This window comes from Rana temporaria, chromosome 3 (assembly GCF_905171775.1).
Source record: "Rana temporaria chromosome 3, aRanTem1.1, whole genome shotgun sequence".
Lineage (NCBI taxonomy): Eukaryota > Metazoa > Chordata > Amphibia > Anura > Ranidae > Rana > Rana temporaria.
The window spans coordinates 440,081,712-440,098,807 of NC_053491.1; the positions used below are offsets into that span (position 1 = coordinate 440,081,712).

The 17,096-nt window shown below is 49.2% G+C and overlaps 1 protein-coding gene and 1 pseudogene across 1 annotated transcript in view; both read right to left on the bottom strand.

Annotated features, from left to right (window-relative positions):
* The window catches only part of AP1M2 (adaptor related protein complex 1 subunit mu 2), a 49,018-nt gene extending 35,977 nt beyond the window's left edge, over window positions 1-13,041 (bottom strand). Inside the window, exons 1-2 of the mRNA XM_040346427.1 lie at window positions 12,805-13,041; window positions 3,478-3,634 (exon numbers count right to left, since the gene is read on the bottom strand). Of these exons, the coding sequence (XP_040202361.1) occupies window positions 3,478-3,634; window positions 12,805-12,846 (199 nt within the window). The 5' untranslated portion in view covers window positions 12,847-13,041. The remainder of the gene's footprint in view (window positions 1-3,477; window positions 3,635-12,804) is intronic.
* On the bottom strand, window positions 2,407-2,517 carry LOC120933937 (annotated as a pseudogene).
* Window positions 13,042-17,096: the final 4,055 nt, after the last annotated feature.

The window sequence follows — 17,096 nt, forward strand, 5'->3', positions numbered from 1 at the left end:
CTGGTACTGACCCAAATGCCCCGTACACACGATCATTTTTCGGCATAAAAAAAAACGTTGTTTTAAAAAAAATTAATTTGAAATGATCGTGTGTGGGCTTCACATCATTTTTCGGCTTCTGAAAACGACAATTTTTTTTTCCGAGCATGCTGCATTTTTTAACGACGTTTTAAACGATGTTGTTTTTCGGGTTGTAAAAAATGATCGTGTGTGGGTCAAAAAAGGCGTTAAAAACCCGCTCAGAAGCAAGTTATGAGACGGGAGCGCTCGTTCTGGTAAAACTACTGTTCATGATGGAGTAAGCACATTTATCACGCTGTAACAGACAGAAAAGCGTGAATCGTCTTTTACTAACACGGAATCAGCTAAAGCAGCCCCAAGGGTGGCGTCATCCGCATGGAACTTCCCCTTTATAGTGCCGTCTTACATGTTGTACGTCACCGCGCTTTGCTAGAGCATTTTTAAAAAACGATGATGAAGTTGGAAAAACTTTGGTTTTTCTACATGCCGAAAAACGTATTTTTTTCATGCCGAAAAATGATCGTGTGTACGCGGCATCATACGTGTTTTTTGTTAGTGGCAATTAAAGTAAACTCGTGAAGTAGACAAGCAAGAATCAGGATGACAGCTCAGAGCTTGTACCTTTTTAAAAACATTAGAGCCGTGCCTGGTAGCCAATTTACTGCTATTTTGGCCCTTACCCATTTCCCCCCAGAAGGATTTCCCCCCTTAATGTGCCAACTTCTCCTAAAAAAAACTGCTTCTCCACCTGCCTAATCATTGGGCTTTAATGGTTTCTGAGTCACTGGCAAGAAAAACTGTGGCATTTGATCTCACTCAGTTTTGATCCCAGATTTTTAATCCGCACGCTTGTTCCAGGTCAGTAACTCAAAGTCGTGGAGGCCAGAGACAGCCAGGAAACTAGCATTTTCAGAAGATGCATTGCTTTCACCACCGGTTTTCTTTGAACTATAGATGGTCCCTTGGAAACACTATATGATTGTAAATGACATTCTCTCAATGGTTTTATATTGCACGTATGATAAGGTACAATATTAAAACGCTGTTCGGAAAGCATGAGCATTTTTGATTGGAGCACTGTGCAGGGGGCATGTTGGACCACAGGAGACGTGGACTGCTCTTCTCTTTGTGGGATCAGTGGTTTGGAATCCCAGGGCACTGACAGAGGGCAGCTTTTAGGACTCATGAACATGGACACATTTGCCCATACAGCATAAAAACTTGAAATATTTTGGTGCCTCGAAGTCATAGGTGCGGTGTACAGCCCACTGCCAGCAGCCTATCAAAATTACTGACAAACTGACATATGCAACAGCTGTACACATTTCTGAGTAGTACCTATGGCGTGTGAACACACCCAAAAAACTCCACCCGGTGCAGAAAAAATGTGCACAAAAACGTGCAGACAGGTTCAACGTCAAGTGGTCCTCCTGTGAAGAAGGGACCCAAACCCTGATCCCCCGGGGCGTTAGGCTCCAGACGGGGACAAAGGTACTGTGGTCCGAGCAACCGAAGCCGACACGGACCCAACTTCCTCGGAGGGACTGGCAAAACAGAACCCTCCCAGTACTAGGTGGGACTCCCCCGAAAGGAGACCCCATGAGAGCAGGCAAACTAAGCCAGAAGGCCATGTCCACCCCCTCCCAAGACGTTCAGGGCTGGCCCGAGGACCGGCACCCTAATAGTCACACAGTGAACAAATAACGTGCACAAACAAAAAGAAGACAAAAACGTGACAAAACATAGGCTATCATCTAAATAAAGTGGGGGAAAGGCATAATGGAGAGGAGAGTGAAAGAAGTGGTCATTTTGGTGTACAATGACCAGGCCCTCCGGCCAGGAAAAAAAATATTCCTCCGGTCCTAGCCAAAAGGCCCAGCCCAGGGGGCAGTTGCTCAAAAAAAGCATTTATCTGGTGCAGTGACCGTGGTATCTTTAAATCAAAGTGACCCTCACTCACAGTGATTCTCATGCACCATAGGCTTTTCGTTCCAAATCCTAGCCCCCGGCCAGTGCAGCCCTCCACCCCAGCCAGCTAGAGAGCCCTTCAAGGTTTTCTTAGGGAGAACTGCCGCTCCAGTTAGCAGCCTCCGCCAATACTAGCCCCTCCAGACCCTCCGTCAACCCGGCGGATTTGCATGGTCCTACCCCGTTACATCCCAGGGCATTACCAGCTCCTCCTACCAGATCGCTGACAGAGATAGCACTTACACCAGCCGGCCAGAAGGCCAGACTAGAACTCGGCAAAAAGACCAGACCAGGTGCAGCCACCCATTCTCACCAGGAACACCCTTCTGGTCAGCTCGGGCCCGGCCCCGCTGACATCGACTAAGGGCGTCCAGACGCTGACACTGCCGAGACCGTCCATCCAGGTGCAATTACGCCATTGGATTTGTCTGTGACCTACCCACACTTTGGATAAGCTACAGCGCCTCCTCTGGCAACTGATAAGAACAGATACTACACTTGATCTTAGCCAAAAGGCCGAGAAGCAAACAGGGCTGTTATGCACCTAAAGTGATAGTTCTGTGTTTAGGGCATATGTACCCATACACAGAGCCCTGTACATAGATCATACAGCCGTGTACAGTTAAAGAGATGTCCCGAACGCTGCACACCAACATACCAGGATAGTTGCTTGAGTAAAAGTAGCCTTAGCCCAGCTACATCCAGGCCACGCCCCCAATACGTTTCACCTTGCCCATGTAAACAGACGAAACGCGTCTGGGAAGTGGTCTGGACAGAGTTCGGCTCAGGTGGCTTTTACTCAAGAGACTGTTGGGCATGTTGGTGTGCAGCATTTGAGACATCTCTTTTGCTGGACTTGAATGCACTGAGCCGAGACAAGTATTCCCCTGCCTGCACCCACAATGTAAGCCACCGGATTGGGATGCAGGAGTCTGGAACAGCACCTCTAGTTTTCTGAAGCTGGTTGACAGTTGCGTACAATTGCTGCATATTTTATTTGATTTTGACAGGCTGCACGCACCACTTGTGACTTCTGGTTATTACATTGTACGGGCAAATGCATCTGTTAGCATGAACCCATACATCTCTAATCACACACACAAAAAAAATATATAAGAAATGTCATATTTAGTAGCCCCCTCTACCCCAAAAAATGCATCACATTCCCAGTGAAAAAGATTCTTTACCCCTGGCTTCCTTGCAAAGGCAAGGGCGATGTAGCTCGGCTGGATACTGGAAAAGTTGAAGATCCAATGTGTAGAAGCCGGGGTGTAAGGAGCGCCTTTTTAATTTTTTACTAGTAACGTGGGTGCGTTTGGGAAGGGAGACGAGGGCTACTAAATAGAAGGACCTTGAATTTTCTTGCAAGGTCTTCTTTTAACAAGCTGAGGGACACAAAGTAAGAATGAGAAGGCAGCAAATGTCGGATATGGACTAAACAGACACCATGAAGGGAAGCCGGGCATTACATTTACATGCTGAGGATACAATAAAGGTTGCTGTGCTTGATCCATAGAAAGTGGATTTTGCCGTGAACGAGAAGCGGTGTCAAGTTCCCTTCTTCCTCCCTCTGGACCACCAATGGCATGAAGTGATCGATCTCCGTCATATCGAGGTCGCCTTTATAATTCCGGCAGATGAGGGGCTACAGAAAAAGACAAGACCAAGTCAGTGTGACCAGAGGCATACAGGGCATCTATCTAAACACATCCCAAGGTCATAATGGAGTTCTAGTCTAAAATTCTATAAATATTGCATGCAGGGCAGCCATCAGAAATTGTGGGGCCCCTTAGACAGCTTTAGGCCTGCCCACTGGCGGTCTCCACCAAATCTGCCCACTGGCCGTCCCACCAAATCTGCCCACTGGCCGTCCCACCAAATCTGCCCACTGGCCGTCCCACCAAATCTGCCCACTGGCCGTCCCACCAAATCTGCCCACTGGCCGTCCCACCAAATCTGCCCACTGGCCGTCCCACCAAATCTGCCCACTGGCCGTCCCACCAAATCTGCCCACTGGCCGTCCCACCAAATCTGCCCACTGGCCGTCCCACCAAATCTGCCCACTGGCCGTCCCACCAAATCTGCCCACTGGCCGTCCCACCAAATCTGCCCACTGGCCGTCCCACCAAATCTGCCCACTGGCCGTCCCACCAAATCTGCCCACTGGCCGTCCCACCAAATCTGCCCACTGGCCGTCCCACCAAATCTGCCCACTGGCCGTCCCACCAAATCTGCCCACTGGCCGTCCCACCAAATCCGCCCACTGGCCGTCCCACCGTCCTTCAGCGCATACACTTTTATTTTAACACTCATACAACGTCATATATGAAAATGCACAGTGTATTATAAGTCATTAGTGCTTTCAAGGTTTAACAGTAGAAAATTATATTTTGCCCAAAAGCCCCCCCACACACCTGTACTCTCTCAGCCCCCCATCACACATGTACGCTCTCAGCCCCCATCACACCTGTACGCTCTCAGCCCCCCATCACACCTGTACGCTCTCAGCCCCCCATCACACCTGTACGCTCTCAGCCCCCCATCACACCTGTACGCTCTCAGCCCCCCATCACACCTGTACGCTCTCAGCCCCCCATCACACCTGTACGCTCTCAGCCCCCCATCACACCTGTACGCTCTCAGCCCCCCATCACACCTGTACGCTCCCAGTTACCCTCCTGTGACCTGAACTGTCCCAGTCAATGTCTCAGTGTCAATGATCGGCGCAGTGTTGTGTGTCTAGTGAAAATCCCCCCTACATACAGATACATACAGATCCCCCCGATCGCCTCCTCTCTCTTCTCTGGCAGCAGAAGGACGTTTGGTGCGGCAGCGGCTCCTAGTGTGGATCCCTTAAGGTGCAGCATAGAGCACATGGCTGGGCTGTTAGGAGTCAGTCACCATGAGCTCAAGTGGCCGCAAACTTCCGTGGAGCAGCCTGAATCCCCCGCTCCGGGTGGACCAAGATGGCCGCCGCTTCGGAAGCTAGGCCTAAGCCGCGGCCTTTCCCATGGACCGGGAGGCCCTCGGATCGCCCGTACCGAAGGTGCTGATCCATACGGATCAATGATGATCCGTTGCACCCCTAGTCCTGAGGAGCTGCGGGCAGGAGTTTTTAGGCTTCTGGCCTAGTCTGCGGTGTCCGGCCTCGTGGACTAGGCCGAAGCCGCGACCTCGCCTAAAAACTCCTGCCCGCAGCTCCTCAGGGTCGGCGCCGGTCCTGGTGGGGAAAAAGAAAAAAATTTGACCTTGCAACTCGATTCAGGATTCAAATCAATTTTTTCCCCAGCCCTAAGTTGGTCACCAGGTTTGCACACATCTCAGGAGGGATTTTGTCCCACTCCTCTCTGCAGATCATCTCCAAGTCATTAAGGTTCAAGTCCACCCTAACACTAAAATCCCTGCATTTACAGACATGCACATTCTAACACTAAGCTATCCAGTCCTATAAAGAAGAAATCGGTATACATGCCTTTTCTGAAGCCGATCCAACCCAATCTCCAGAAGACACAGTCGACAAAACGATCGGCTGTGAAGTCAACCATAGAGTTACTATGGGGCTTCCGTTGTTGGACGTGTCCTCTGCACCCGTCTACACAGCGAAGCTGTAAATGACAGCTCAGCATGGGATCGATTCGGATTGGCTGCAGAAAAGGTAGGTATACCGACTTTTACTTTACAGGGCTAGATTAGGCTAGTGTTAGATTGACGATGTCTGTAGATGCAGGGGTTTTAGTTTTAGGGTGGACTTCTACTTTAAGGTTTTCGAGGCTGACATTTGGTAACTCGAAACCTTCAGCTCACTCTACATATTTTCTATTGGATTAAGGTCTGGAGGCTGACTAGGCCACTCCAGGACCTTAATGTGCTTCTTCTTGAGCCACTTTGTTGCCTTGGTCGTGTGTTTTGGGTCATTGTCATGCTGGAATACCCATCCACGACCCAGGAAAGGAGGTTCTCAAGCCAGATTTGAAGGTACATGGCCCCGTCCATCGTCCCTTTGATGCAGTGACGTTGTCCGGTTACCTTAGCAGAAAAACACCCCCAAAGCTCAATGTTTTCACCTCCGTGGTTTACAGTGGGGATGACGTTCTTGGGGTCATAGGCAGCATTCCTCCTCCAAACACGGCAAAGAGCTTGACGTTGGTCTCCTCTGACCACAACACTTTCACCCAGTTCTCCTCTGAATCATTCAGATGTTCATTAGCAAACTTCAGACTGGCCTGTACATGTGCTTTCTTAAAATGCAAATCAAATTATAACTTTTTTTAAATGCATTTTTCTGGATATTTTTGTTGTTATTTTGTCTCTCGGGGTTAAAATAAACCTACCGTGAAAATTATAGACTGATAATTTGTCAGTGGGCAAACGTACAAAATCAGCAGGGGATCGAATACTTTTTTTCCCCCCTCACTGGTATGCAATTTTCTTTCCTTTAACCACAAGTGTTGATGTGGGAATCCCTCCCGCTGCATTATTGTATTCTGACAGCAGGAGGTTTCCCAGCCATCAGAATCCAATGATCACTGCTGGTGGCTACAGCCGCCGACAGAGATTGTACAAAATAAAAAAAATGACAGAATCGTTGTACTGAATTAGATTAATAGAGCGACTTCAGTACTACCAGCATGCCGATAAATAGATCGAAATTCGGCCAGCTTCTGCTGGACCAGCGGAATTTTTTTTAGTCCAGGGGTCTCCAAACTTTCTATACAAAGGGCCAGTGTACTGTCCTTCAGACTTTAGGGGGGCCAGACTGTGGCCATCGGGAGTAGAAAATGTACTAACATCAGTTGTAGTAAACAATGCCCCATCTTTGGTGTCAGTGAGAGGAATTGTCCCCCATCATTTCTGCAATTGAAAGAAATGATGCCCCATCGATGGTGTCTTTGGTAGGAAGCATGCCCCATCGATGGTGTCTTTGGTAGGAAGCATGCCCCATCGATGGTTTCCTTGGTAGGAATCATGCCCCATCGATGGGGTCCTATTGTTAATGTCATTAGGAGATATTGTGCCCCATCTTTGGTGTCATTCGTAGGAATGGTCCACCGCCATTGATCTTATTGAGCCCCATTGTTGGTGTCATTGAAAGGAACTCTGCCCCTTTGTTGGTGTTAGTGAAGGAAATAGTGCCCCGGGCCGCAGTTTGGAGACCTCTGGATTAGCTCCTTTTCCTCCTCACTTTTGATTGTTTGGAACAAGCAGTGCATGTTAGTTACAGTCACATACTCTGCTCTAAGTACACAATACATCCCATAATCCAGCCCTCAAAATTTCCACTCGCCTACTAGCATTTGGCGAGTGGATTTAAGCTGGGGGCGAGTGATGACAGGGCTGCATGACCAATCTCCCTCCAATCTGTGCCTACACTTAGAGTCCCGATGAGATTGGCGGCCGAAGAGGAAAGGTGCATGCTCGGAAAAAGTAGTCTGGTGAGCCGCGCACAGGCAGAGCAGTACACAGGTGCTCTACTTACAATTCTCATTAAGCCATGGGACCTAACAGTATGACCTCTCTGAGCCTGCCCCCCTCCCCCAGGCCCCGACCAATGTAGCTGGAGAGCAGAAAGTAATGAGTGAGGTGGAGGATTGCAAGTTGTTGTTGGTAATATTGAATTTTGTAACTTGATTCTGCATAAAACATTGTCATTCCATGAGATAATCTACGAGGGTGTGTTTACGGGTGCAATTAGGCGCAGGACAGTGTATGAATTAGGTGGGGCAACTGGTGGCGAGTAACTCTTGAGGCCTGGCTAGTAGCTCAGGACTTGAAATTTTGAGCCCTGCCATAATCCATCTCAGGAGTGAGCAAGTGAGGGTGGCTACTACACTCCTACATACAGTACATTGGGATCATGGAGAATGAACGTAGCCACCCTCTAACAGGAAGTGAGATCACAGCCACAATAAAAAGGAATCTGGAGACTGAGGCTGAGAGCAATAGAAGGGGCTTTTAATACTTTAACCACTTGGCCTATTTTGGCACTTTTCTCAGTCATGTAAAAATCTAAATTTTCCCTAGAAAATTAATCAGAACCCCCAAATATTATATATATTTTTTTTAGCAGACACCCTAGGGAATAAAATGGTGGTCATTGCAACTTTTTTTCCTCGCACGGTATTTGCGCAATAATTTTTCAAATGCCTTTTTTTGTGAAAAAAAACGGTTTCATGGATTAAAAAATAACAAAACAGTAAAGTTAGCCCAATTTTTTTGTATAATGTGAAAGATGATGTTACGCCGAGTAAATAGATACCTAACATGTCACACTTTAATATTGCACACACTCATGGAATGGCGCCAAACTTCGGTACTTAAAAATCTCCATAGGCGAAGCTTTAATTTTTTTTTTACAGGTTACTATTTTCGAGTTACAGAGGAGGTCTAGTGCTAGAATTGTTGCACACGCTCTAACGCACGCAACGATACCTCACATGTGGGGTTTGAAGGGCGTTTACATATGTGGGCTGAACATTGCATGCAAGTTCACTTCTAAGCGCTAGCTACCGGGGACAGGGGCATTTAAAAAAAAAAAAATATGTTCATTTTATTTTACTTCATTTTTTTTTTTTTTACACTTTATTTTACATATTTATTTTTTTTGATCACTTTTATTTCCTATTACAATGAATGTAAACATCCCTTGTAATAGGAATCACTGTGACAGGTCCTCTTTATGGAGAGATGTGGGGTCAATAAGACCCCACATCTCTCCTTCAGGCTTACAAGCATTAGATTGGTGAAAAAAATTCACCGATCACATGCCGACAGCCGCGATTGCGGCTTTGTTTACTTCCGTGTACTGGGTGTGACGTTATGACGTCACGCACGGTACCCGGAAGTAAACAAAGCCGCAATCGCGGCTGTCGGCATGTGATCGGTGAATTTTTTCGGTGATTTTTTTTTTCGACGGTCATAGAGATTTTTCTGCGAATTTTTTCTCCGACGGTCATAGAGATGACTGGTGACCATCTGGTCACCAGTCATCTCTATGCTTTTCCCAGCAAGCGCCGGCCGATTCGCTCTCCAGGCCCCAGATGGCACAGGAGAGCCCGGAGAAGCACCGGATGGCGGCGGGAGGGGGAGGACGCCGCTTTGATCATTCTTATCATGCACAGAATCGGCGGCTGAAGACAGCGATATCTGCATTAATGCCTGTAGCTGCAGGCATCATTCAGATATCACCGCACAAAGCCGAGGACGTGCATGGTCGTCAAGTGGTTAATAAAACATTTTTTACTGTCACTTTAAGCTTTGTGGATTCTTGCAAGGAAATGGGCTCCACCACAGATGTCACAATCTACCATTTCCACCACAACGTAGATGTTTCCGCTCAGCCAGGAACAGGCCCTCAGCAAATCTTAGTATGAAGCGATTTCAGGGCCAGATTTCTATAGGACTAGCCTTCCTCATCCCTTCTCCTACCCCAGCCACCTAGTCTTAGGCGGTTTTCAGGCTTTTTAGCGCTAGAATTAGCCTCTAAATAACGCCTGAAAACCGCCTCCCATTCATTTCAATGTGACGTTTCACACTCAGGCGGTGCGCTTGCGAGACGTTTCCCGAAAAATCACATAAGCAGCATCTTTGGGGCAGTTTGGGAGCGTTGTATACAGTGATACCAAAACGTCCTGCCCATTGAAATCAATGGGCAGCGATTCGGAAGCGCAGCGACACGGGCGCTTTTAACCTCTTCTTTGGCAGCACCCAGCTAGCGGCCAAAAGTCGCTGCTAAAACGAGCGGCGCTTTGGCGCTAACGCTCAGCGCCCCCAGTGTGAAAGTAGCCTTATAGCGATAGTAAACCCTCAGATTTGAATGAACTTTCAGCAGCTGATTACCGTATTTATCGGCGTATACCGCGCACTTTTTTGCCCTGAAAATCAGGGCAAAATCGTGGGTGCGCGATATACGCCGATACCCGCTTCCTGCGCTGAGTTTGAACCACTGCACCGGCATATACCGAGTGCAGTAGACTCGGGTATAGTCGGGCAGGCTCGGCTCCTCTCGCGGTCACGTCCTGTGCGTCCTGTATGTCCTTTACGCGAGAGGAGCCGAGCCTGCCCGAGTGTACTGCGCTCGGTATATGCCGGCGCAGTGGTTCAAACTCAGCGCGGGAAGCTGGGAAGACACCACGATGGCCGCAGAAGGACTCTGGACCGGACGAGGCCACCGATGGACGCGATAGACGACGGGCAGGACGCGATGGACGACGGGCAAGACGCCGACAAGGGGCATCCAAACTGTAAGTATTTTTTTTTTCCAGTAATTTTTCTTCAAGTTCGGGGGTGCGCACTATATGCCCGGGCGCGCAATAGGCAGATAAATACGGTAATTCTCCCAGGACGCATTCATACACGCTGCAGTGATCCACGGTTTATCGCTTTTCAAAAAGTGTTAGACATGAGGATGTGATAAGTCGGTTCCTCCAGAACTGATTATACTCTAAAAAAGGCAATCTGCTGCGGGGAAAAAAAAAAGTCACTGTCACTCGCTGTACTAACAGATTTGGACATCAACACTGTCAGTTGGTGGGGGGGGAGTTTGTGATTTGCTGTACTAGCAGATTTGGACAGCAGCACTGTCAGTTGTGGGGGGGATTTGCTGTACTAGCAGATTTGGACAGCAGCACTGTCAGTTGTGGGGGGGATTTGCTGTACTAGCAGATTTGGACAGCAGCACTGTCAGTTGTGGGAGGGGATTTGCTGTACTAGCAGATTTGGACAGCAGCACTGTCAGTTGGGGGGGGGGGGATTTGCTGTACTAGCAGATTTGGACAGCAGCACTGTCAGTTGGGGGGGGGGATTTGCTGTACTAGCAGATTTGGACAGCAGCACTGTCAGTTGGGGGGGGGGGGGGATTTGCTGTACTAGCAGATTTGGACAGCAGCACTGTCAGTTGGGGGGGGGGGATTTGCTGTACTAGCAGATTTGGACAGCAGCACTGTCAGTTGGGGGGGGGGGATTTGCTGTACTAGCAGATTTGGAAAGCAGCACTGTCAGTTGGGGGGGGGGGAGGATTTGCTGTACTAGCAGATTTGGACAGCAGCACTGTCAGTTGGGGGGGGGATTTGCTGTACTAGCAGATTTAGAAACATGTGGTTACAGCAACTGTTTTTTTTTCTCTTGGGATAAAGGTTTTACATGAATAAATAAAAGCCGATCATTGTAAAAAAAAACCTGACAGTGGTAAATGGTTTTTCTCAACACTCTGATACATTTGCAGGAGAGCTTGTTCTGTTGAAAAAAAAAAAAAACAGACTTTCTGGTTCGATCACCAGATTAAAATAAGAGAAAGAAAGCCTGAAAACATGCAGCCATCACCTAGGTAAGTATGTTTATAAAAAAAAACATACATCTCTTTAATCTCTTCCAGCCGACGTGAACGCTGAGAGATCGCATATATGCAGGCCTATGTAAACACTTTTCCGTGTTTACCAGCCATGGGGGCTGCTCTGCAAAGCACCAGCCAAATGCCACTAATGGGGCCTGCACTGCATAGCACCAGGCGAATGCCACTCATGGGGGCCGCTCTGCATAGCACCAGGCGAATGCCACTCATGGGGGCCACTCTGCATAGCACCAGGCGAATGACACCCATGGGGGCCGCTCTGCATAGCACCAGCCAAATGCCACTCATGGGGGCTGCACTGCATAGCACCAGCCAAATGCCACTCATGGGGGCCGCTCTGCATAGCACCAGCCAAATGCCACTCATGGGGGCTGCACTGCATAGCACCAGCCAAATGCCACTCATGGGGGCCGCTCTGCATAGCACCAGCCAAATGCCACTCATGGGGGCTGCACTGCATAGCACCAGCCAAATGCCACTCATGGGGGCTGCACTGCATAGCACCAGCCAAATGCCACTCATGGGGGCCGCTCTGCATAGCACCAGCCAAATGCCACTCATGGGGGCCGCTCTGCATAGCACCAGGCGAATGCCACTCATGGGGGCCGCTCTGCATAGCACCAGGCGAATGCCACTCATGGGGGCCGCTCTGCATAGCACCAGCCAAATTCCACCCATGGGGGTCGCTCTTCCAAAGCACCAGCCGAATGCCACCCATGGGTGCCGCTCTGCATAGCACCAGCTGAATGCCATCCATAGGGGGGGGTCGTTCGGCATAATACCAGCTGAATACCACCCCCGGGGGCCGCACTGCATAGCACCAGCTGAATACCACTCATGGGGGTCCGATCTGCAATGCACGCAGGTTGTGGCGCACTAGTGCAGGATTCAAGGGGTTAAAGCAGGCACCTGACAAAAGCTCTCTGAAGAGCGATCTGTATTCAGATTTATCCTCAGAGAGCATTTGACACGTGCCTGCTTTAACCCCTTAAATCCCGCACTAGCATGTGACAACTATGTACATTGCAGGAGGGGCCCCCATTAACTTTATTGCTTGGCGTTCAGCTGGTGCTATGCAGAGTGGCCCCCAAATGCTCTCTGAAGAGTGATACGAATGCAGATCGCTCTTCAGAAAGCAAAGCACATATGAACAAGCCCTTCTACGCAAAATAAAAACTTTTTGCCTTTCCATTGGTTCTGCTTTAAAAAAAAAAAAGTTTTGGCAGAGTTTGAATGCGAAGTGTATGGAATGTAGAAGGGAAGAACATTGAATTGGCTTCACCAGCAAACTGTCACCACTTCCTCTGTCACACCTTTAACAAGCAGACACACTCAGCTGTCCTTACTACACAGTGATCGCCTACCTACAAGGGGCACATTGTGATCTCTCCCAGCAAGTTCCTGGATGGGATGATGGGAGTGGTAGTCACAGTGAAGGGTGCCCCTCCCCCCCAGCCCCCAGCACTCACCTTCCCCTTGAGATCCAGGACAAACACAGCAGAGGCAGACATGGTGATCAGGGAGAGCTGTCAGTGCAGGGTGAGGGTGATGACTTGTAGGAAGTGAGTTGGGGGATCCTGTGCAGTCAGATCATGTATGGCCGAGATCTTCCTCTGCCTCCTCTTCCTCCTTCCTGCACCTGTGTGACGTCAGCAGGCCAGGTACAGCCAGGTAGACCAGGAGAGCTCCTCCCCTTCCCTCTGCACAGAGAGCTGCCCTGCATTGTGACACCCAGGGACAGGGGGAGGGGAGGGGCTCAGGGTGACAGTTCTGGTTTTTCTGCTTTTCCTGTCTATCAGGAGGCTCTGAGATCTGAGGATCCCACACACAATCATTCAGCAATGATTCATGACACTCACTATACCGTGCTGGCTGTATGACATGGAGTCTAAAAGTTTGCAACATTAAACCATGTTAACATAATAATATATAAAATATTAGGGCTCATTCAAACTTTTATCACTTCAATACCAGGCACTTCCTGCCCAGACAAATTCTCAACTCTCAGCGCTGTCGCATTCTGAATGACAATTGCGCGGTCATGCAACACTGTACCCGTACAAAACTGTTATAATTTTTTTCCCATAGATAGAGATTTCTTTTGGTGGTATTTGATCACCACTGGGGTTTTTTTATTTTTTTGCGTTACAAATAGAAAAAGACCAAAAAAAAAAAGTTTTTCTTTGTTTCTGTTACAAAATGTTGTAAATAAGTACTGTATTTATCGGCGTATACCGCGCACTTTTTTCCCCTTAAAATCAGGGGAAAATCGTGGGTGCGCAATATACGCCGATCCCCGCTGTCTCTGAGCGCCGCAGCCTAGAGCCGATCCGAGCCGAGTGTACTGCGCACTCGGCTAGGCTCGGCCACGCTCGGCTCCGCCTGCAGCCACACGAGAGGAGGCGAGAGAAGCCGAGAGGAGCCGAACACACAGGAAAGCCGGTGCATTGCCACGAAATGAGATTTGCCATGGGATGAGATGGTCCGCCTCCATCACATCCTATTGGCTCACTCCTGTCACGTGACATATTTAAACGTCAAGTATCGACGCGAACATCAGTCTCAGCTAGGCTATCATAGGGAGAGGATCTCCTCTCCCTGTGATAGCTGAAGCTACACGGAGCTGGTGCACGGAGCTCACATGGCCTCTGTGGCCCGATTCCGAGAGCGGAATCGGGCCACAGAAGCTCATACATTTACTAGGCTAATAAATGTTCTCCTTCATTACAATGTCACTTCGGGATCTACAGCGATATCGGGATCCCTCTGCCCGATAGCGCTGTCATGCCTCCCCGCAAGCGCGATAGATCCACAGCGCTATCGGGATCCCAATGCCCGATAGCGCTGTCAGCGTGCCTCCCACCAGCGCTAACTACACCCCGCGCCCGCAGCTCTACTCCCCGTCCCCCGTTAAGGCTCAGGGAACGGGGAACAGAAAGTAGAGCATCGGGTGCAGGTAAAGTAGTAGTGCGCAGGCGCAGCACTACGCAAATAGCTCCGTGCACCAGCTCCGTGTAGCTTCAGCTATCACAGGGAGAGGAGATCCTCTCCCTATGATAGCCTAGCTGAGACTGATGTTCGCATCGATACTTGACGTTTAAATATGTCACGTGACAGGAGTGAGCCAATAGGATGTGATGGAGGCGGACCATCTCATCCGATGGCAAATCTCATTTCGTGGCAATGCACCGGTCCCTCTCGGCTCGGCCGAGGCGCCAAATCCAAAAACAAACACCGCTGCAACCCCGGGCAAGGTGCGGATGGACACCCACAAGGCTGGACGGACCCCGCGCAAGGAAGCCGCAGACGGACACCCACAAGACTGGACAGACCCGTTAAAAAAAAACGTCAAGAAAACGTCAATCACGTCAGGTCAAGCCCCATTAACATAAAACACGCCCCCTTAGCCGAATTTGAATTAGGCGCGCTTGCGCCCGCCGCATTTACGCTACGCCGCCGTAAGTTAGGAGGCAAGTACTTTGAGAATACAGTACTTGCCTCTCTGACTTAAGGCGGCGTAGCGTAAATACGATACGCTACGCCGCCTTAAAGTTGCAGCGATCTGTGAGAATCTAGCTACAAATGCGGTCTCTGTCTCAGCTTGGCTGTGCTGTGGGCTCATTCTGCTGTACTGGTGTGTTCTTCCAGCCCCAGTGCTGCAGGTGGCAGCAGTGGAGTCCAGGTTTGGGTGCTCTTTCCCAGCAGCCAATCACGGGGGTTTGTCCTCGCTGTGCATGCTGAGGAGTGGTATTTATGGGGCATACGCCATTGGTTCTGGGTCTTCTTTGTCCAGTGTGGCACCCACCTTTAGGGTGGCCACATCACGGTGCCCCATCGGTATGGCCTACCTGGCCGGGGCGTGCGTGCCACGTGGTGTTCCTGGTTCCGTGGCCATGCTGACCCGGAGCATCTGAACAGTGGCGGGGACCCAGTGATCGACTGGGTTCCCACTTTTGAAGATCCCAATCGGTAGAGCTGTTGGGTGGGGAGTCCGTCTGAGGAGCGCCAATGAGAGGTTGGCGGTCCAAAAGGATTTCGACAAACCACCGGGGATCAAGGTAGCCGGACACTGAAGGATTGATCACCTGTCAGTCGGTACCTGGGCGACATTAAAGGGGTGGTTCACCCTAAAAACTACTTTTTCTTATTCCACTGCCCCCCCACATTCCATCACGATTAAGTCTCTTATTATTTTTTTCCTGCTGTACATACCTTAGTACAGCATATTCACCCGTGCATCCGGGTTGCGAGTCCCGCGGGAGTGGGCGTTCCTCACATGCTGGTGATTGACGTTTTGCCCAAAAACCAGCTCCCCCCCCGTCGCGTAAGCCGCGTCACGATTGGCGAAAGGAGCCGAACGGCGATGCGCATGCGCAGTATAGCGCCGACTCGCCGTTCGGCTCCTTTTGCCAACCTTGACGCGGCTTACGCGACGGGGGGAGCTCGTTTTTGGGCAAAACGTCAATCACCGGCATGTGAGGAACGCCCACTCCCGCGGGACTCGCAACCCGGATGCACGGGTGAATATGCTGTACTAAGGTATGTACAGCATGAAAAAAATAATAAGAGCCTTAATCGTGATAGAATGTGGGGGGGCAGTGGAATAAGAAAAAGTAGTTTTTAGGGTGAACCACCGCTTTAAGGAGATCCAGGCGTAATTCTTCCGAGGAGGATTGCCTCCGCATTTGCAATCAGAGAGGGCCTGTGGCAGAGGTGTCTCCCTGAAGTTCATTCCAAGGAGGGTCTGTGGCAGAAACTTTTCCTCAAAAGGTTCGAGTGATACTCCGGCTGCCAGGTCAGTGAGAGAGGCCTGTCCGGGTACACTAAACCCACTCAGTCAGGAGTGGTACGGAAAGTATTACATATGGGAGAAGGACTGTTCCAAATACTACGCCTGAATCTGCTGTTCTCCTTCCAAATTCTATCCCTTTCATCACCGGTTCATTGTTTTTACCCGGCTGGGTAATAAAGAGCACAGAAAAGACACTTGTTGCGGACATTCTTTTACTATTGCTATATGCATCATGCACCCCTAGGAATTCGGAAGAGCCACGAGGTAAAAGTGCCACCCAAAACAACCAGCAGCTCCTCCAGGGGTAGTGCTACACACACTAGGGGTGATTTTTTTTGGCCTTTTCTCCTTATTCCTAATTGTTTTTCTTTTTTTTTTGAGGGGGGCTGTAAAAGATTTTAATTTTCTTGACCGAAGGCAAGATGAACTCTGAATTGTAGATGAGTTTGGCTACGTGCCCAGGTAAAAACAGGACTAACATTTATTTACTGACACACACTGGGCAACATAAAATGACTGGCATGCACTGACCTACACTAACAGAGGACGTCCAGATGTACATAAACTGACCGCTCCATGCTTTAGATAGATGCACACAGACAGACAACCACATTAGGAGAGAGTAGATCGCATACACAGATTATAGGAAGAGGCCTACTACAAACATACATCCAACATTAGAAAAAGGGATGACTAGCATCCAGTAGGGTAGTTTAGTGTAGGTCCTGCCCTAGAAGAGTCTACCTTGCCGTGGTGGGCAGGCTTGGAATCTCTTGGTCAAAAGTGTGTCAGCGAATTGGCGAGAAGATCACTAGATCTTCACTTCTGGCCAATTGATTTTACCAAAGGACTCTTGGTTTAATCTGACTATATATAGTTGGAAAAGGAAAAAATGTGTATAGGTCCATAATTTTACTTTCATAAACACACAATAAAAAAATTGGTATACAGTATTTACATTTGAATTGC